General features: G+C 42.2%; 1 protein-coding gene across 8 annotated transcripts in view; it reads right to left on the bottom strand.

Moving 5' to 3' along the window:
- Positions 1-10,110: 10,110 nt before the first annotated feature.
- The window catches only part of LOC139368229 (Kruppel like factor 8), a 115,251-nt gene continuing 102,822 nt past the window's right edge, over positions 10,111-22,539 (bottom strand). For all 8 annotated transcript variants that reach the window (XM_071106936.1, XM_071106944.1, XM_071106954.1 and 5 more), the window contains 2 exons: positions 16,910-17,052; positions 10,111-14,359 (listed from right to left, as the gene is read on the bottom strand). In XM_071106936.1, coding sequence (XP_070963037.1) covers positions 14,178-14,359; positions 16,910-17,052 — 325 coding nt within the window. In that variant the 3' untranslated portion in view covers positions 10,111-14,177. The remainder of the gene's footprint in view (positions 14,360-16,909; positions 17,053-22,539) is intronic.

The raw sequence follows: 22,539 nt of genomic DNA, 5'->3' as shown, positions 1-22,539 counted from the left end.
TGGCTTGTAATGGTATTAGCAAGCCCTGTTATGGCCGAATCAATCACCAAATTATACTGTACTGAACAACACTACCTCGTGTGAAATTGGAGAGCTTATATTACTAGCTAGCTACCAACAGCAACTTACTCGTTCGTCATTTTCCCTCCGGGTCCAGCTGGTCTAGGCCGCTGCTGCTAGTTGATCTAGGAGGTTCTAAAGAACATCTCAGCACACCTCGATCCATATGTGCGTCGAAACGTTGATGGTCTGTCATAGACACACAGTTAATGGGGGTCTGCAGTGACCCTCTCCAGTAAGAACTGTCTGTGATCGAATTCGTTGCCACACAGACATTCACCAGTTGGAGTGTGACTGTAGTTCCCCATCGCTGCTTGCTGGTCTCGCAGTTCTTGTTATCTCAGTTCCTCTTCAATGTATTCTGGCTCAAATTAGTAGGGCAGTATGTCCCTATGTCAGTATATAAAAGAACATAAAAAACTGTTTTGTCGTCCAGCTCTTCTTGCAAAGACTAATCATCAGAAGCAGCCATTATAATTATTTAGCCATCTCGGATAGACAGTGCAGTAGGCTAGACAATAGAACGAGTCAAAATTCACCCAAGGCTGAAAAACAGCAGAAGAACGTTGGCTAAGCTGGAACACTAGCGCGAGCCAATAGCAAATTAATGGAATTGAATGTTCGCAGAGCCTGTTTTAACTGGAGTGCTGCTTAGAATTCCATTTTGCCTAAATGGCATAAAAAAATGTATCCCTTTTTATTTCACCACTACAATCTGTTCGTTGTAAAAAAACGACTTGTGTGGAAAGTTAACATCCGCACCTCGATGGTGTCAACTGTACTTATGTCTGCGTAATGAGAAAGTAGGGACGCACAAAGAGCTGGCTAATAAAGCCCAACTAATAACCAAATTAATAACCAATAAACAGATAAGGAGGGGGAGGAAAAAAAATCAGTGGCAGCTAGTAGGCCGGTGACGACGACCGCCGAGCGCCACCCGAATGGGAAGGGGAGCCACCTTCGGTAGGAGTCGTGACAACTTCAGACTATTTCTGGTCTTGTGATCGATCACAACCGAGCTCGCTGCCGAGACTTACATAATTATAAATAGGAGATACTAAAGATTAAAATGGCGTACGACTTTAAAAAATCTAAATATACACATTGCGAGATACATATTTCATCTATAGGAAACAATGGGACGACATCAGAGTTCCATGAGTATTTTGTTTGTTTCTTTACATTTTAACTACCAATAACGTGAGCAGGTCTCATTGCCAACAATAGCGAAGCAGGCATTGTGATTTAGAGCAATAAACTGGGAATAGAACGTTTGGAAGGCGAGTTGGTGCCGGGGGCTCAATAGAACTAATAGGAGCTGGCAGGGTGAAAAATGCCCTAAAATAAGGCCTGTTTTTTCGTGATTATTTCAAAACGAAGGCAAGCAGCTGAGAAATATGGTCATATTATTAAACTGGGCTCCACGGCGGATGCAATAAACTAGTTTTTATCAGAAAAAAAAGCATTATTAAAAATGTGATGTGTCCAGCCTAAGTGCAGGGTAATATACCTCCCTTGAACCTGTAGAAACTAGTACCGTCCCCTTTTTGAAAAGCCTGCCTTTGAAGGTGTGAACACAAAAGGAAGTAGGGATCCCATCAGGCTGTAGTCTTTACAAAACCAGGGAAAATGAGTCAACCTAGATATCCTGCAATGTCGTAGCAGGTAGGGACATCGTAGAGATAAGTCCAATGGCTCTATTGAACAAGGATAATCGTATCTATTCGCTGCTAGTGTGATCGTGCAATTGGCAAAACACAAAGACCACAATCATCATTTACAAAACATGACTCCATAAATGTTTTAATCAGACAGCAGGCGAACATTCTAAAATACCTCTATGGTGCATACATTCAGTTGTATTTGGAAGTTAACATACACTTAGGTTGGAGTCATTAAAACTTTTTTTTCAACCACTCCACAAATGTCTTGTTAACCAACTATAGTTTTGGCAAGTCGGGTAGGACATCTATTTTGTGCATGGCACAAGTCATTTTTCCAACAATTGTTTACAGACAGATTATTTCACTTATAATTCACTGTATCAACATTCCAGTGGGTCAGAAGTTTACATGCACTAAGTTGACTGTGCCTTTAAACAGCTTGGAAAATTCCAGGAAATTATGTCATGGCTTTAGAAGCTTCTGATAGGCTAATTGACATCATTTGAGTCAATCGGAGGTGTACCTGTGGATGTATTTTAAGGTCTAACTTCAAACTCAGTGCCTCTTTGCTTGACATCATGGGAAAATCAAAAGAAATCAGCCAAGACCTCAGAAAAAAAATGGTAGACTTGTCCACAAGTCTGGTTCATCCTTGGGAGCAATTTGCAAATGCCTGAAGGTACCACGACAATCTGTACAAACAATAGTATGCAAGTATAAACACCATTGGACCACTCAGCCGTCATACCGCTCAGGAAGGAGACGCGCTCTGTCTCCTAGAGATGAACGTACTTTGGTGCAAAAAGTGCAAATCAATCCCAGAACAACAGCGAAGGACCTTGTGAAGATGCTGGAGGAAAAAGGTACAAAAGTACCTATATCCACAGTAAAACGAGTCCTATATCGACATAACCTGAAAGGCCGCTCAGCAAGGAAGAAGCCACTGCTCCAATACCGCCATAAAAAAGCCAGACCACAGTCTGCAACTGCACATGGGGACAAATATCGTATTTTTGGAGAAATGCCCTCTGGTCTGATGAAACTGTTTGGCCATAATGACCATTGTTATGTTTGGAGGAAAAAGGGGAGACTTGGAAGCCGAAGAACACCATCCCAACCGTGAAGCATGGGGTGGCAGCATCATGTTGTGGGGGTGCTTTGCTGCAGGAGGGACTGGTGCACTTCACAAAATAGATGGCATCATGAAGTAGGAACGTTTTGTGGATGTATTGACAACATCTCAAGACATCAGTCAGGAAGATAAAGCTTGGTCGCAAATGGGTCTTCCAAATGGACAATGACCCAAGCACACTTCCAAAGTTGTGGCAAAATGGCTTAAGGGCAACAAAGTCAAGGTATTGGAGTGGCCATCACAAAGCCCTGACCTCAGTCCTATAGAACATTTGTGGGCAGAACTGAAAAAGTGTGTGCGAGCAAGGAGGCCTACAAACCTGACTCAGTTACACCAGCTCTGTCAGGAGGAATGGGCCAAAATTCACAAAAGTTATTGTGGGAAGCTTGTGTAAGGCTACCCAACACATTTGATCCAAGTCAAACAATTTAAAAGCAATGCTACTAAATACTAATTGAGTGTATGTAAACTTCTGACCACTGGGAATGTGATGAAAAAAATTAAAGCTGAAATAAATCACTCTATACATTCTCTATACTTATTCTGACATTTCACATTCTTAAAATAAAGTGGTGATACTAACTGACCTAAAACAGGGCATTTTTACTAAGATTAAATGTTAGGAATGGTGAAAAACTGTGTTTAATCTAGTGACTCCCCATCCCGCATGTGGGAGCGTAATAATCGCCTGACACTAATTAACATAACGCAACGGACATAAATGTCCCTAGAAAATATTCCTATTCATGAAAATCACAAATGAAATATATTGAGACACAGCTTAGCCTTTTGTTAATCACCCTGTCATCTGTGTTTTCACAGTGGAGGGAGAAGGGGCTCACAACAATTGGTAATCTATACATAGATGGTCAGTTAGCTTCATTTCAACAATTACAGGGAAAGTTCAACATGCCAACAACACATTTTTTCAGATACCTCCAATTCAGGAATTTTGTAAGGACACATATCCCACAGTATGGCATGAAGCCAAATGAAGCTACATTAGATAGCTTGATCCTTGTCAAACCCCATTCAAAAGGGTCGGTCTCTAGACTGTATGATGTGCTACAGGCCCACATAGAGGTATCCGCAGACACCATTAAAAGGGCTTGGGAACAAGAACTTGGGTCAGAAATCTCAGATGAGGACTGGGTAGAAGCTCTCAGGAATATAAACCACATTTCAGTGAATGCCAGACACAACCTTGTACAGTTTAAGGTGATACACAGGTTACATTACTCAAAAGTAAAACTGCATAAAATATTCCCGGACACCTCACCACAGTGTGAGAGGTGCAAGCAGGATGAGGGGACGTTGACCCACTTATTCTGGACATGTCCTAAATTACATGTTTACTGGGCTCGAATTTTTGATTACTTATCTAGAGCCTTTGATAGAGTTCTAGCCCCAGACCCATTGACCGCTCTGTTTGGTACAGTTGATGGGAATAACCACGAAGGGAAAGCTGTCTCTCTTTGTACTCTATTAGCCAAAAGGCTCATATTGCAATTTTGGAAACTGGAGACTGTACCTACCTTTGAAATGTGGTTACGGGATTTAGGGAATGTAATACATATGGGAAAGATTAGATACAATACCTCCAATAGAAGTCCAATGTTTTACAAAATATGGCAGCCGATACTGGATAAATGGTCTAGTCCCGCTTCATAACTGGGTTGACGATCTGCTGCTACTCTGTGCTGTACTCCACTCAATATTTATTTTGGGCTTAACTACACTGCTTGTAATGACTATATGCTGTCTTCTTATACATGTACCACCTAATAGAATTTTGTTTTATTTTGTGTATGTGTGAGTTAAGTTTTGTTTTGTCCTCTAAATTGGCCATCCCATTCAACAGTACAATGAATGTCATTGTTAGTATTGCTGTCTTTATTTTATTTTTTATTGTAAAATAATAAACATATTTTTTTTTTTTTTAAATCACCCTGTCATCTCAGATTTTCAAAATATGCTTTACAGCCAAAGCTAGACAAGCATTTGTGTAAGTTTATCGATAGCCTAGCATCGTATTTTGTCCAGCTAGCAGCAGGTAACTTGGTCACGGAAATCAGAAAAGCAATCAAATTAAATAGTTTACCTTTGATGAGCTTCGGATGTTTTCACTCACGAGACTCCCAGTTAGATAGCAAATGTTCCTTTTTTCCAAAAATATTATTTTTGTAGGCGAAATAGCCCCGTTTGTTCTTCACGTTTGGCTGAGAAATCGCCCGGAAATTGCAGTCACGAAAACTGTGAAAAATATTCCAAATTAGCTCCATAATATCGACAGAAACATGGCAAACGTTGTTTATAATCAATCCTCAAGGTGTTTTTCAAATATCTATTCGATAATATATCCATCGGGACAATTAGTTTTTCAGTAGGACCGATTGGAGTAATGGCTACCTCTGTATTTTACACGAGAATCTCTCTGGAGCATCAGGTGACCACTTGCGCAATGTAGCCGCTTACGGGTATTCTTCAACATAAATGCGTAAAACTACGTCACAATGCTGTAGACACCTTGGGGAATATGTAGAAAAAGTAATCTGGTTGATAGCCCATTCACTGCTCAATAGGGACTCATTGGAACGCGGCGCTTTCAAAACAGAAGGCACTTCCGGCTTGGATTTTTCTCAGGCTTTCGCCTGCAACATCAGTTCTGAAACTTTAGAGTGTTTTCTATCCTAAGCTGTCAATTATATGCATATTCTAGCATCTTGTCCTGACAAAATACCCCTTTTAAAATGAAAATACTTCCCCCCGAGTCACAACAGGTTTAAATGTATTTGGCTAAGGTGTATGTAAACTTCCGACTTCAACTGTATGTGAGAATGCTGTTCATTGACTACAGCTCAGCTTTCAACACCATAGTGCCCTCAAAGCTCATCAATAAGCTAAGGAGCTTGGGACGAAACACCTCCCGCTGCAACTGGATCCTGGACTTCCTGACGGGCCGCCCCCAGGAGGTTAGGGTAGGTAACAACACATCAGCCACACTGATCCTTAACACAGGGGCCCCACAGGGGTTCGTGCTCAGCCCCCTCCTGTACTCCTTGTTCACTCATGACTGCATGGCCAGGCACGACTCCAACACCATCATTACATTTGCAGATGACACAACAGCAGTGGTAGGCCTGATCAACCACGAGACAGCCTATAGGGAGGAGGTCAGAGACCTGGCCGGGTGGTGCGAGGATAACAACCTCTCCCTCAACATAACCAAGACTAAGGAGATGATTGTGGACTACAGTAAAATGAGGACCGATCACGCCCCCATTCTCATCGACGGGGCTGCAGTGGAGCAGGTTGAGAGCTTCAAGTTCCTTGGTGTCCACATCACCAACAAACTAACATGGTCCAAGCACATCCTGACAGTCATGAAGCAGGCACGAGAAACCTATTCCTCCTCAGGAGACTGAAAAGATTTGGCATGTGTCCTCAGATCCATCGGATGTGGCCACAGTGTCTCCTGACCCCTTCTGTCTCAGCCTCCAGTATTTCTGCTGCAGTAGTTTGTGTCGGGGGGCTAGGGTCAGTTTGTTATATCTGGAGTACTTCTCCTGTCTTATCCGGTGTCCTGTGTGAATTTAAGTATGCTCTCTCTAATTCTCTCTACCTGTCCCAGACCTGCTGTTTTCAACTCTCTAGAGACAGCAGGAGAGGTAGAGATACTCCTAATGTTCGGCTATGAAAAGCCAACTAACATTTACTCCTGAGGTGCTGACTTGCTGCACCCTCGACAACCACTGTGATTATTATCATTTGACCATGCTGGTTATTTATGTACATTTGAACATCTTGGCCATGTTCTGTTATAATCTCTACCCGGCACAGCCAGAAGAGGACTGGTCACCACTTATAGCCTGGTTCCTCTCTAGGTTTCTTCCTAGGTTTTGGCGTTTCTAGGGATTTTTTCCTAGCAACCGTGCTTCTACACTTGCATTGCTTGCTGTTTGGGGTTTTAGGCTACTAAGCTATATGCAATTGTTTTAAGAAGGTCATACCAAGGATCATTTTGCTATTTGATTTAGAATTTTAAGACCCCTTGAAGCATCCTAAAAATATATACACTGAAAAAAACATTTTTACTTTTACCACTTTTTCATGATATCCAATTGTTAGTTACAGTCTTATCCCATCGCTGCAACTCCCCTACAGACTCGGGAGAGGCGAGGGTTGAGAGCAATGCGTCCTCTGAAACACGACCATGCCAAGCGCACCGCTTCTTGACACACTGCTCGCTTAACCCGGAAGCCAGCCGCACCAATGTGTCAGAGGAAACACTGTCCAGCTGGCAACCAAAGTCAGCTTGCAGGTGCCTGACCCGCCAGAAGGTGCCGTAAGAGCGTGATGGGACAAGAAAATCCCGGCCGGCCGGCCAAACCCTTCCCTAACTCATACTATGCTGGGCCAATTGTGCCCCGCCTCATGGGTCTCACGGTCACGGCCAGCTGTGACACAGCCTGGGATCGAACCCGGGGCTGTCCGTTTTGTCACCAAAGCTCCATATGCTACCCACCACTGCGACCTGTACGCTCTCGTTGGCTGGCCCTCGCTTCCTATTCGTCGCCAAACCCACTGGCTCCAGGTCATCTATAAGTCTTTGCTAGGTAAAGCCCCGCCTTATCTCAGCTCACTGGTCACCTTAGCAGCACCAATCCGTAGCACGCGCTCCAACAGGTATATTTCACTGGTCACCCCCAAAACCAATTTCTCCTTTGGCCTCTTTCCTTCCAGTTCTCTGCTGCCAATGACTGGAACGAATTGCAAAAATCACTGAAGCTGGAGACTCATATCTCTTTTACTAACTTTAAGCATCAGCTGTCAGAGCAGCTTACAGATCATTGCACCTGTACATACCCCATCTATAAATAGCCTATCCAACTATCTCATCCCCATATTGTTATTTTTTTTCCTTCTTTGCACCCCAGTATCTCTACTTGCACATTCATCTTCTGCACATCTATCTTTCCAATGTTTAATTGCTAAATTGTAATTACTATTTTTTGCCTTACCTCCCTAATCTTACCTTATTTGCACACACTGCAATGCATATAAACTTTTCTATTGTGTTATTGACTGTACGTTTGTTTACTCCATGTGTAACTCTGTGTTGTTGTTTGTCTCACTGCTTTACTTTATCTTGGCCAGGAAGCAGTTGTAAATGAGAACTTGTTCTCAACTAGCCTACCTGGTTAAATAAAGGTGAAATAAAAAAATAAAAAAGTAGTGACACCTCAAGCACTGCCTTAGACTGCTGCACCACTCGGGAGGCCCTTAAGTCATCCCGCTAACGGGACAACTTCCTGTGAAACTGGAGGGCATTCAATTCAAATAAATAATCATAAATAATATGGATATTAAACATTTAGGTACATACAAGTGTCTTATATTGGCTGAAAGCTTAAATTCTTTGAGGACGGCGCCCCACATTAAAACATTTCTCCACAAGTTTTCACAAATAACGATTAAATATTCACCACATGGAACAACAGATAGTCCCCCAAAAAATCTAAGGAAGCTTGTTTTGAAGTGTCTGTTCTATATCTGAGAGATATGAGAAAGGTCAGGAAACATTTGTTTTGTTTTACATCCCTTATTTTTGATACTAAACAGTCTCCATATATACTTCCATAACGTTTTTTCAACTGGTACCGGGGGACCTTCAGATGAGTGTTCATGGGAGTGTACACGTTTGTGTACGTGTTCGTGAGAGTCTCACCTTTCCACAGAGGGGTCATATTAGTGTGTAGCCCAAACTGTTCAGATGCTACAGACAGAAGTTGGCAGATCGGCTGTACCAGCTTCAGACGCTTGTGGGGGTAGTAGAGAAAAATGGAGAACACCATTGTGTCCGTGAGAGTCTCAACTTTCCACAGAGGGGTCATATTAGTGTGTAGCCCAAACTGTTCAGATGCTACAGACAGAAGTTGGCAGATTGTCAGTACCGACTTCAGACGAGTCCCAATACACTTGTGGGAGAAAATGGAGAAAGCCATCATAATAGTTTTGTCGGCCAAACCATCCGGATGCTACAGACAATGTATTTTGTCTCATTGTCTGACAAACATGGCTCTAGCTCCGTCTCCTTTCACCGCAGATGCGGAAGCGCAACATTGGCAGGTGCGGTGGATTCACTGAGATGCATCTCTAGTTCAAATTGACAGATTTTTGGGGGGATTGCTGTATTATGCTAATTTGATTTCCACTGGGGCTCAGGCATCGACTCTAGTTAAGGCCTCTAAGTACACTGATCAGCCTGGGAGGAGCCTGCATTGTGTTAGATGCAAAGATAGTTATAACTATCTAACCAGCCAGCTAAATTACAGTTTGCGATTAGCTAATTGCTTCACAGAAAATAGGTAGCTAAGCAGTTTAACAGTTGCTGTACTTGCTGCATTATGTTGACAAATAGCCAGCAATATGCAGCTAGCTAACTAGCTATCTAGCAAGCTACGTTAGATCATTTGAAAAGATAACTAACCAGCAATCTACAGTATATCAGCTTGTATAAATTGGAAATAGTCTTCGCAAATAATCTACATATTTCAGTGTTTTTGGATGCAATGTGCTTATTTTTTTCACACCTGCATCAAAAATTTCAAAAATATTCTTGCTGTCCCTCCATCTACAATTTGAATTTGATTGGCTGCTAGGAAAGAATGGGCGGAGTTGCATAAACAGTCTGAGGCAGTGCAGCTTCACAGGCACCTTCACCACTTGTGCATCATTCTCTGTCATAGCGCTCCCCCATGAGGTTGACTATATTACTCTCATGCAAGTTATTCTTCCCACTGTCCCAAAAGTCACTCTTAACCGTCATTTTTCTTGTCAAATAATATTTAAAGGGCGACATCTTTGTAATGCAAAAGATGTGTAAAGTATAAAAAAAATGCCTTATCTTGCAGTGTGATTTAATTTGAAACTTTTCTTCAACAATGTGCGTTATAAGGAGGCGCTTATTTAACTAGAGTATAGTAAACTGAGCAATACATAAATATTCGCCTCATTATAAACGCACATTGTCGAAGAAAAGTTTCTAATCATGCAGCCCGATTATAATGAGGTTCATGGTCATCTTTACACTTTGCACGATTATTTTAGCCTCGGCAGCCTGATCCCTGCATTCACCATTCTATGTAACTTACTTCAATGGTGAATGCAGTGATCCTGCTGGTTCCACCAGGATACAATTATTTTATGAAAATTTCACCCGTAGTCAACAATAAAGACATTGCATCAACAATCTGCACCAAAAACCTTTTATTCTATAAAAGGAGTGGGGTAAATCTCAACTGTACAGGGGGAAACAGACTTAATGAAACACCATTTCTCACAGTATCAAAAAGCTCACGTTCTTCCTCACTGATCTTTACAGATTTGTTCTGTACAAATACAAAACAAATAATATTAATGACAATAACAATAACTGCATTGCACTGAGTAATATAGTACTGGCCCAAAAGTTAATGCATTCAATATAAAATACCTACAATTCTGGTTGTTAAAGTAACTGTCCAGTGACAATCTATTCTGTTAACTCATACCTAAATAATGTTGTTGACTCATCCAATACTTGTATTTGTGGCCAAAGCATCATTTGGAGATTTCTTTCTTAAAAAACCCCAGCTCAAATGTGTATCTCAAACAGACCGTTTAAAAAATGCTTGCCATTTCCTCATAGAGGATGATGTCATCCTCCTGAAGGAGGATGAGCTGGCCAATCAGCGGTCTACTGGCACAAATATTTTTAATGACCGGTATACGCCCATACCATTCTGTTGTTGGGGTACACCTACACTATTGCAACGCAGAAAACCTGTGTTTTAACATAGTGAATTAAAACAAACTGGAAGTAAAACAATTTCACTTGTTGTTATTAATTCTAGGTGATATGTCATAAAAATCTGCCAACACTAGACAGTTACTTTAAGAAAAGGAGTTTTGATTAATGATAAGAAGAGGCACACTCACACACTTATACACACATGCACATACACACACACACACACAATCAATCCACGCTTACATTATGTGGTGCCATATTGTTAAAGTGAGGGGTGACTAGTGAAGTGGATAAATGGGCTTGTACAAATACAGTACAGTATAGAGTCTTAAGTCGTATGCTGCCACGGCTAAACCATAGATGGATCTGTCTTTTGTTGAACAGAACATTTCTATATTGACGTACTGCATTGTATTGATCTATTCTGGTATTGTTTTCTTTGTGGTATATGGAGTAATACTTCACAATGGACATTAAAGGGGAACTTGTATTGTACGCATCAATGAGGTAAGGTGGGTTTGACCAATGATAACAGATGTTAGATCATATCAGATTTTCAACTCTGGGTTGACTAACACCTTTACCTCTCCATCCCCACCCATACTGTCTATGTCCCAACTAATGGCCCCATATTCCCTATATAGTGCACTACTTTTAACCAAAGCCCTAGGGGGCCTGGTCAAAAGAAGTGCACTAGATAGTAGGGTGCCATTTTGGACGGCTGTTCAGGTTGAGACGGTCCTTCATGGTTTTGTTGTTGCGTGTTGCAGGTCATTAGGACTGTAAGGTTAGGGCAGCATAATCACACCGACATGCTCACCAACCTCACAAAAACTAAATGTGCACGACACAAACGGGACCGATTTTTAGGACGTTAAAAAAAGAACACTTTTTTTTTTTATAACACATTTCAGTTGTAAATCCATCCAACAGAGTAGAAAATAAAAGAAAAAATGATATTTTTCACATTGTCTAGTCAGTGTTAAAAATAGAACTCCACCTGTTACATTTATTATGCTTTTTGATTATATACAGTATGTACACTTCCTGCTCTTGAATTATTTATCATAGTCCTTAATGTCTAATACCATCTAATAACAAGTTGCAATCAAATGCATGTCCTCTTCTGGAAATATGTGCTTAGTAACATTGTTAGGAGTTGAAGCAGAGAATGAGAGAATCTCATAGGAACATTGCATTGCTCTGTGTGGACCAATAAAATCCCTCTCTGCTTCAGGCATGCGCTCAACTCAACCCACACCAAGGCTGGGTTCCCAGTCAGAAAAGCACTATTATCTGCACTTTGTTTTTACATTGTCAACAGAAAAAAATTAAATGTTAAATTCAATCGTGTTTTATTTAGCTAGCGTTTGAAATGATGATGGCTGCTGCGACTGCTAGTGAGAGAGCCAAACACTTTGTTTGTACTTAGCCACTGACTTCAGAACAGCGCTTAAGAGGGAGGTTTGTGTATGTCCCAGTAGCAAGATGTACATTACCACTGACTCCAGAACAGTGCTTAGTAGCGAGTGCTGTATATGTTCCTGTAGCAACACATATTTAACCACTTACCCCAGTACAGCGCTAGGAGCGAGGTCTGTGGAGGTTGCATAATCAAGTGAACACAGAGAGCAGGAGCTAAAAACAACCACCTTAAGACATGGAGATCAGTCAGGCTCAGAGTAGGAGTACTGATCTAGGATCAGTTTAGCCTTTTAGATAATAATGAATATGATAATATGGATCAGAACTCCTACTCTGAGACTCTTTGTGAATACAGGCCCTGATCTGGGTCGATAATTGGGTAGAAATGCTGTGATGTGTCGTCAGGGCAATGAGACCCCGTTTCCCGGGTAACCCTGAAGACCAAAACAAACGTGCGTTTCTAAAAACAGAGTTTCCCAGATTGACTTTGATTCATTAAGGCTCCGACGGGCTGCACCGAACACACACTTCTAAAATCCTCAGTTCTGATTATTTGTTACACACACAAACACAAGCTTCCCTAGTTTGTAATCTCAACCTCTTTCTTGTTATACTTTTACAGCCTCAAACACAATCTAAGGATATGAAATAGTAAAAAAAAAGGATGTTATTATGTTATGAGCCAATCATTAGCAAATAGAAAGAGAAAGAGAAGAAATTGAAAAAACTTACAGAAGGCATTTTTTTTTTTAAACAACACAAATACTGTTACTGAACAACAAGCTATAAATGTGGGGCAAGTGAACGTGATTTCATTTCTGATTGAAAATATTAATAAAACAGAATCTTCACAGTCTTGTAGCTCCCTGTTTTAGGAGATGGGGGAGCGGAGAAATGGCGTGGAAGGGGGTTGAATAAGACATTTCTACACCACCACACCCGAGGGGTCTGCTGACTCTGCTGAGGAAAGGATATGTATGGAGGAGAGGACACGATGCATCATCAACTGTCTTTAAATAGCACACACTACACTAACACTCACACACAATCACACACACATACAGGCAGCTAGCCCATGCATGCAACGCAGGTTAACAGAAGATGATAAAACACAGTAAACAGTTGCTAGACAGAAATGTAATCTCTGAAGTGTTTTCCCCTCTCAAATAAACAAACATGCCTCCACCTCCTCTCTGTCCTCCTCCTCCTCTTGCTCTGAGCTGAGTGTGTGATGTAGGTAACCCTGCATCATTTCAAAGTATGTCCTCCGTCTCTCTCTCTGTCCAGCCTGTCCATCTCTCTCTGCTGTATCCCAGGTTTGTCTTCACTGGTTTGTCGATCTTCTGGATGGATAGGGTGCTGTTGAAGTAGATAGCCTCTGGCTGTGTGCACACTGAGTGGGGTGTGAGAGAGAAACGAGGAGGTAAACTGTGGGGTATGAGAGTTGTGGACTACCCCTTCAGGTGCTAAGCAACCAGAAAACAACAACAAACTCCTCTCATCCTTTTGGGATCTTCCTTCTCCACCTCTTTAATGTAATGATCTCCACGATGACCCACAGTTCAAAATGGAGGACGAGGCGTAGCGTAGAGAAGATTAGGTCTAAACAATGGACCAGCAATGCGATCAAAAATGACTGAAAGTGAATTTTAGCAGTACAGAAAGCTCGCCATCAAAGTGGATAATAAACACAATCATAGTGAATTTCAGCTAACTACTGTGCAAACACATAACATAACTGTTTTACTGCCATTCTATTCATTTAAATGTTTTTCAAATGATCTACAGCCACTTTATTACTTGATTTCCTGACCACTGGTGACATTTTCAATGCTAATCCTGTCGAATCAGCGCTGGTCCAATGAACGAGTTTATTTTCAAACGCTCCCGCATGGAACATGTATGTTGTCTTAACCTTGGTTATTTTTTAGAGAGGAGAGGAGGGGGAACAGTAAAAGGAAGTGACACAGCAGAGAACCTCTAGGGGTCAGAGTTCAGGCCCTCCCATCTGAGTCCCGAGGGGGGCTGGGGAGGGAGGTGATGGGTTGGAGGGCGAAGGTAGTAGGGGGTTAAGGTTTAAAGGTCAAAGGTCAGGGGTCATGGTTCACATCATGACGTGGCGTCTCCGGTGTAGGGCTAGGTGGTCAGACCGGGAGAAGGAGCGGTCACAGTCGGTGCAGCGGAAGGGCTTGATGCCCGTGTGTTTACGGAAGTGTCGCGTCAGCTCGTCTGACCGGGCGAACCTCCAGGTACAGCCCTCCCATGTACAGTGGTACGGCTTCTCTCCTACAGGGAAGAAGATATGGCGATGATTAGTTGATTGGTTGATTGATTGTGCAAATATTGGAATAAAACCAGTTAAATCTAACTAAATGTAATATAAAACGTAACCTAAGAAATCCCCAAAAGTAATGATTTATCATGAGAGGGCCATAAACAATAACTAGTAATGATTTATCATGAGAGGGCCATAAACAATAACTAGTAATTATGTATCATGAGAGGGCCATAAACAATAACTAGTAATGATTTATCCTGAGAGGGCCATAAACAATAACTAGTAATGATTTTTCATGAGGGCCATAAACAATAACTAGTAATGATTTATCATGAGAGGGCCATAAACAATAACTAGTAATGATTTATCCTGAGAGGGCCATAAACAATAACTAGTAATGATTTATCATGAGAGGGCCATAAACAATAACTAGTAATGATTTATCATGAGAGGGCCATAAACAATAACTAGTAATGATGTATCATGAGGGCCATAAACAATAACTAGTAATGATGTATCATGAGAGGGCCATAAACAATAACTAGTAATGATTTATCACGAGAGGGCCATAAACAATAACTAGCAATGATTTATCATGAGAGGGCCATAAACAATAACTATTAATTATTTATCCTGAGAGGGCCATAAACAATAACTAGTAATGATTTATCCTGAGAAGGCCATAAACAATAACTAGTAATGATTTATCCTGAGAGGGCCATAAACAATAACTAGTAATGATTTATCATGAGAGGGCCATAAACAATAACTAGTAACGGTTTATCATGAGAGGGCCATAAACAGTAACTAGTAATGGTTTATCCTGAGAGGGCCATAAACAATAACTAGTAATGATTTATCATGAGAGGGCCATAAACAATAACTAGTAATGATTTATCCTGAGAGGGCCATAAACAATAACTAGTAATGATTTATCATGAGAGGGCCATAAACAATAACTAGTAATTATTTATCCTGAGAGGGCCATAAACAATAACTAGTAATGATTTATCATGAGAGGGCCATAAACAATAACTAGTAATGATTTACCATGAGAGGGCCATAAACAATAACTAGTAATGATGTATCATGAGGGCCATAAACAATAACTAGTAACGATGTATCATGAGGGCCATAAACAATAACTAGTAATGATTTATCACGAGAGTGCCATAAACAATAACTAGTAATGATTTATCATGAGGGCCATAAACAATAACTATTAATTATTTATCCTGAGAGGGCCATAAACAATAATTAGTAATTATTTATCCTGAGAGGGCCATAAACAATAACTAGTAATTATTTATCATGAGAAGGCCATAAACAATAACTAGTAATGATTTATCATGAGCGGGCCATAAACAATAACTAGTAATGATGTATCATGAGAGGGCCATAAACAATAACTAGCAATGATTTATCATGAGATGGCCATAAACAATAACTAGTAATGATTTATCATGAGAGGGCCATAAACAATAACTAGTAATTATTTATCCTGAGAGGGCCATAAACAATAATTAGTAATTATTTATCCTGAGAGGGCCATAAACAATAACTAGTAATTATTTATCATGAGCGGGCCATAAACAATAACTAGTAATGATGTATCATGAGAGGGCCATAAACAATAACTAGCAATGATTTATCATGAGATGGCCATAAACAATAACTAGTAATGATTTATCATGAGAGGGCCATAAACAATAACTAGTAATGATTTATCCTGAGAGGGCCATTAACAATAACTAGTAATCCTGCATACTCATAGAAAGGTTCAAAACTCACCTTTCTGCTAAAAATAGTTATACATTGCTGAGGTGTAGTCACTTTTGAGGACACAAGTTCAAGTACAAATATGATACAAATATTATTTATTTCCTATTCAACAAAACTGTATGAATAAGGCTTGAAATGACATACACTTTCTAAATATAGCATCATCAAATGACAAAGTGATTATAAAGATCTTATTTATTTTCTAAAGGTCTCTCCTGATCGAAATTTCTCATCGCTGTGAACGTCTCACAGAGCTCTAGCTTGGCTTTCATCTCATATTAATATTGTCCATCTATGACAAACAAAGTGTTTTGTTTAACATTATTTTAGATGAATGCCAATAAATCAATCTCTGAATGTGCTACCGTGATGAAACCACTCTCTCCTGCTGCGCTACGATGTAACGATTGCAGGCACGTGCTTTGTCTATGGCTGTGATGTAGGGTTCAGCGAGGAGTTGATGGACAGTCGGAAGAGCGAATGAAATGGTAAGAGGGACATTCCAGATTTCACATCCTACGTCATACAGACCCAGAAAGAAATACTGGTGTGTCCGTGCGATCAATGCAAGACATTTCGATCTACTGTATCCACAGATCGATTTATAAGAGAACATGTCATTCGGATGCAGTACTTTAGGTAAAAAACAATAAGATATGAAGCTCTAGTATAGATCTACATTAAGTGTCTCTTCATTGGCTACAAAATGTGGGTCCTGTGTCAGTCATTGGCTAAAGATTAGTATGTGGGTGGGACAGGGTCAGTGTGTGTGTTACCTGTGTGTATCCTGCGGTGGGCTTTGAGGTGTGAGCTCTTGGTGTACACCTTGTTACAGCCATCATAGTCACACATATGGACACGTCTCCTCTTCATATCTGGCGAATCAGGATCCACCTGCATGTCCATGTCTACGCCTGACCTGAGAGAGAGAGCGAGAGCGAGAGAGAGCGAGAGAGCGAGAGAGCGAGAGAGCAAGAGAGAGAGAGAGAGAGAGAGAGAGCGAGAGAGAGAAAGAAAGAGAGGAAGGCAAAGGAGAGAGAGAGAGAGAAGGAAATAAATGGAGAGATAAACAATGAGAGAGAGAAAGGCAAAGGAGAGAGAGAGAGAGAAGGAAAGAGATGGAGAGAGAAACAATGGAAGAGAGAGAGAGAGAAAGAAACAATGGAAGAGAGAGAGAGAGGGGAGGGGGGCTGTCATGATATGGGTAAGGCTGGAGTGACATGCATTGAGTCGTGTATTTAGTGAAATGACAGAATGTCAGAGGATCACCTGTATTAGCAGGATTACTAGAAAGAAGCGAGTTACCTGAATATGAACTGTTAGTGTTACCCGATCATATTTCATACAGCCCCACCCATACTGTCTATGTCCCAAATAACCCTAGAAGGAAATGACTAACACCTCTCCAGACCCACCCATACTGTCTTTGTCCCAAATAACCCTGGAAAAAATTTACTAACACCTTTACCTCTCCAGCCCCACCCATACTGTCTATGTCCCAACTAACCCTGGAAGGAAATGACTAACACCTCTCCAGACCCACCCATACTGTCTTTGTCCCAAATAACCCTGGAAAAAATTTACTAACACCTTTACCTCTCCAGCCCCAACCATACTGTCTATGTCCCAACTAACCCTGGAAGGAAATGACTAACACCTTTACCTCTCCAGCCCCAACCATACTGTCTATGTCCCAACTAACCCTGGAAGGAAATGACTAACACCTTTACCTCTCCAGCCCCACCCATACTGTCTATGTCCCAACTAACCCTGGAAGGAAATGACTAACACCTTTACCTCTCCAGCCCCACCCATACTGTCTATGTCCCAACTAACCCTGGAAAGAAATGACTAACACCTTTACCTCTCCAGCCCCAACCATACTGTCTATGTCCCAACTAACCCTGGAAGGAAATGACTAACACCTTTACCTCTCCAGCCCCAACCATACTGTCTATGTCCCAACTAACCCTGGAAGGAAATGACTAACACCTTTACCTCTCCAGCCCCACCCATACTGTCTATGTCCCAACTAACCCTGGAAGGAAATGACTAACACCTTTACCTCTCCAGCCCCACCCATACTGTCTATGTCCCAACTAACCCTGGAAGGAAATGACTAACACCTTTACCTCTCCAGCCCCAACCATACTGTCTATGTCCCAACTAACCCTGGAAGAAATGACTAACACCTTTACCTCTCCAGCCCCAACCATACTGTCTATGTCCCAACTAACCCTGGAAGAAATGACTAACACCTTTACCTCTCCAGCCCCAACCATACTGTCTATGTTCCAACTAACCCTGGAAGGAAATGACTAACACCTTTACCTCTCCAGCCCCAACCATACTGTCTATGTCCCAACTAACCCTGGAAGGAAATGACTAACACCTTTACCTCTCCTGCCCCAACCATACTGTCTATGTCCCAACTAACCCTGGAAGGAAATGACTATGATGTAACACCTTTACCTCTCCAGCCCCACCCATACTGTCTATGTCCCAACTAACCCTGGAAGGAAATGACTATGATGTAACACCTTTACCTCTCCAGCCCCAACCATACTGTCTATGTCCCAACTAACCCTGGAAGAAATGACTAACACCTTTAACTCTCCTGCCCCAACCATACTGTCTATGTCCCAACTAACCCTGGAAGAAATGACTAACACCTTTACCTCTCCAGCCCCACCCATACTGTCTATGTCCCAACTAACCCTGGAAGGAAATGACTAACACCTTTACCTCTCCAGCCCCAACCATACTGTCTATGTCCCAACTAACCCTGGAAGAAATGACTAACACCTTTACCTCTCCAGCCCCAACCATACTGTCTATGTCCCAACTAACCCTGGAAGGAAATGACTAACACCTTTACCTCTCCAGCCCCAACCATACTGTCTATGTCCCAACTAACCCTGGAAGGAAATTACTAACACCTTTACCTCTCCAGCCCCACCCATACTGTCTATGTCCCAACTAACCCTGGAAGGAAATGACTAACACCTTTACCTCTCCAGCCCCACCCATACTGTCTATGTCCCAACTAACCCTGGAAGGAAATGACTAACACCTTTACCTCTCCAGCCCCAACCATACTGTCTATGTCCCAACTAACCCTGGAAGAAATGACTAACACCTTTACCTCTCCAGCCCCAACCATACTGTCTATGTCCCAACTAACCCTGGAAGAAATGACTAACACCTTTACCTCTCCAGCCCCAACCATACTGTCTATGTCCCAACTAACCCTGGAAGGAAATGACTAACACCTTTACCTCTCCAACCCCAACCATACTGTCTATGTCCCAACTAACCCTGGAAGAAATGACTAACACCTTTACCTCTCCAGCCCCAACCATACTGTCTATGTCCCAACTAACCCTGGAAGGAAATGACTAACACCTTTACCTATCCTGCCCCAACCATACTGTCTATGTCCCAACTAACCCTGGAAGGAAATGACTAACACCTTTACCTCTCCAGCCCCAACCATACTGTCTATGTCCCAACTAACCCTGGAAGAAATGACTAACACCTTTACCTCTCCAGCCCCAACCATACTGTCTATGTCCTAACTAACCCTGGAAGGAAATGACTAACACCTTTACCTCTCCAACCTCAACCATACTGTCTATGTCCCAACTAACCCTGGAAGGAAATGACTAACACCTTTACCTCTCCAGCCCCAACCATACTGTCTATGTCCCAACTAACCCTGGAAGGAAATGACTAACACCTTTACCTCTCCTGCCCCAACCATACTGTCTATGTCCCAACTAACCCTGGAAGGAAATGACTATGATGTAACACCTTTACCTCTCCAGCCCCACCCATACTGTCTATGTCCCAACTAACCCTGGAAGGAAATTACTATGATGTAACACCTTTACCTCTCCAGCCCCAACCATACTGTCTATGTCCCAACTAACCCTGGAAGAAATGACTAACACCTTTACCTCTCCTGCCCCAACCATACTGTCTATGTCCCAACTAACCCTGGAAGGAAATGACTATGATGTAACACCTTTACCTCTCCAGCCCCAACCATACTGTCTATGTCCCAACTAACCCTGGAAGGAAATGACTAACACCTTTACCTCTCCATCCCCAACCATACTGTCTATGTCCCAACTAACCCTGGAAGAAATGACTAACACCTTTACCTCTCCAGCCCCAACCATACTGTCTATGTCCCAACTAACCCTGGAAGGAAATGACTAACACCTTTACCTCTCCAGCCCCACCCATACTGTCTATGTCCCAACTAACCCTGGAAGAAATGACTAACACCTTTACCTCTCCAGCCCCACTCATACTGTCTATGTCCCAACTAACCCTGGAAGAAATGACTAACACCTTTACCTCTCCAGCCCCAACCATACTGTCTATGTCCCAACTAACCCTGGAAGGAAATGACTAACACCTTTACCTCTCCTGCCCCAACCATACTGTCTATGTCCCAACTAACCCTGGAAGGAAATGACTAACACCTTTACCTCTCCATCCCCAACCATACTGTCTATGTCCCAACTAACCCTGGAAGAAATGACTAACACCTTTACCTCTCCAGCCCCACCCATACTCTCTATGTCCCAACTAACCCTGGAAGGAAATGACTAACACCTCTCCAGCCCCACTCATACGGTCTATGTCCCAACTAACCCTGGAAGGAAATGACTAACACCTTTACCTCTCCAGCCCCACTCATACGGTCTATGTACCAACTAACCCTGGAAGGAAATGACTAACACCTCTCCAGCCCCACCCATACTCTCTATGTCCCAACTAACCCTGGAAGGAAATGACTAACACCTTTACCTCTCCAGCCCCAACCATACTGTCTATGTCCCAACTAACCCTGGAAGAAATGACTAACACCTCTCCAGCCCCACTCATACGGTCTATGTCCCAACTAACCCTGGAAGGAAATGACTAACACCTTTACCTCTCCAGCCCCACTCATACGGTCTATGTACCAACTAACCCTGGAAGGAAATGACTAACACCTCTCCAGCCCCACCCATACTCTCTATGTCCCAACTAACCCTGGAAGGAAATGACTAACACCTTTACCTCTCCAGCCCCAACCATACTGTCTATGTCCCAACTAACCCTGGAAGGAAATGACTAACACCTTTACCTCTCCATCCCCAAACATACTGTCTATGTCCCAACTAACCCTGGAAGAAATGACTAACACCTTTACCTCTCCAGCCCCAACCATACTGTCTATGTCCCAACTAACCCTGGAAGGAAATGACTAACACCTTTACCTCTCCATCCCCAAACATACTGTCTATGTCCCAACTAACCCTGGAAGGAAATTACTATGATGTAACACCTATAGCTTATAGTCCTAAAACCCTGAAATGACTTCTCTCTGGTTTGTTCAGAGTTTCCTATGGGGAAAATGAAATATGGTCTGAGGTTAACACAAACTTAGGAGATCTTATATGTTTTGTTTTATGAGACAATATTGGGGCTCCTAGTGGCGCAGCGGTCTAAGGCACTGCATCGCAGACCCTGGTTCGATCCTGGGCTGTATCACAACCGGCTGTGATCGGGAGTCCCATAGAGCGGCGCACAATTGGCCCAGTGCCGTCCTGGTTAGGGTTTGGCTGTGTAGGCCATCATTGTAAATAAAAATTTGTTCTTAACTGACTTTCCCCTTTAAGTGGCTATGGAGTCTTAAAATGGACAAACACCACTATTGCTGCTTTTTTCTCATTTTTCAAGTGAAGGTCTTTTAAGGGTGCATGCGAGCACACTTGTTCGGTTCGCCTAGCTGAGTTCAGTTAGGTGCCAGCCGAACTGAAGCGTGCTGAGGCCTTAACAGAGCCTGACTCTTAATAATCACTGCAAATGAAGTCCATTGTTCAGGTTCATCACATCTCATAGTGATGTCTGGTCCCTGGGTGAATTTACAGGCCACCAGAGAGGGCTAGACAGTAACTGTCAAAACCCCATACAATTAGACAGCTTCCAGTTCAACGCTGATCTCTCACTCAATTCAATTCAATTTGCTTTATTGGCATGACGTAACAATGTACATATTGCCAAAGCTTATTTTGGATATTTACAATATAAAAATAAATAAAAATGACAATCAAATTGTCCACTGGACAACAGTAACAACAATAACCAACCACTCTCTCTCTCTCTTCTCCCCAACTCTCCTTTCACTCTCTCTTCTCCCCAACTCTCCTCTCACCCTCTCTCTCTCTTCTCCCCAACTCTCCGCTCTCTCTTCTCCCCAACTCTCCTCTCACTCTCTCTTCTCCCCAACTCTCCTCTCACTCTCTCTTCTCCCCAACTCTCCTCTCACTCTCTCTTCTCCCCAACTCTCCTCTCACTCTCTCTTCTCCCCAACTCTCCTCTCACTCTCTCTTCTCCCCAACTCTCA

The sequence above is a fragment of the Oncorhynchus clarkii genome, chromosome 2, assembly GCF_045791955.1.
Source record: "Oncorhynchus clarkii lewisi isolate Uvic-CL-2024 chromosome 2, UVic_Ocla_1.0, whole genome shotgun sequence".
Taxonomy (NCBI): Eukaryota; Metazoa; Chordata; class Actinopteri; order Salmoniformes; family Salmonidae; genus Oncorhynchus; species Oncorhynchus clarkii.
The sequence above is the reverse complement of the archived record's forward strand: the minus strand, read 5'-3'. Positions and strand labels throughout refer to the sequence as shown.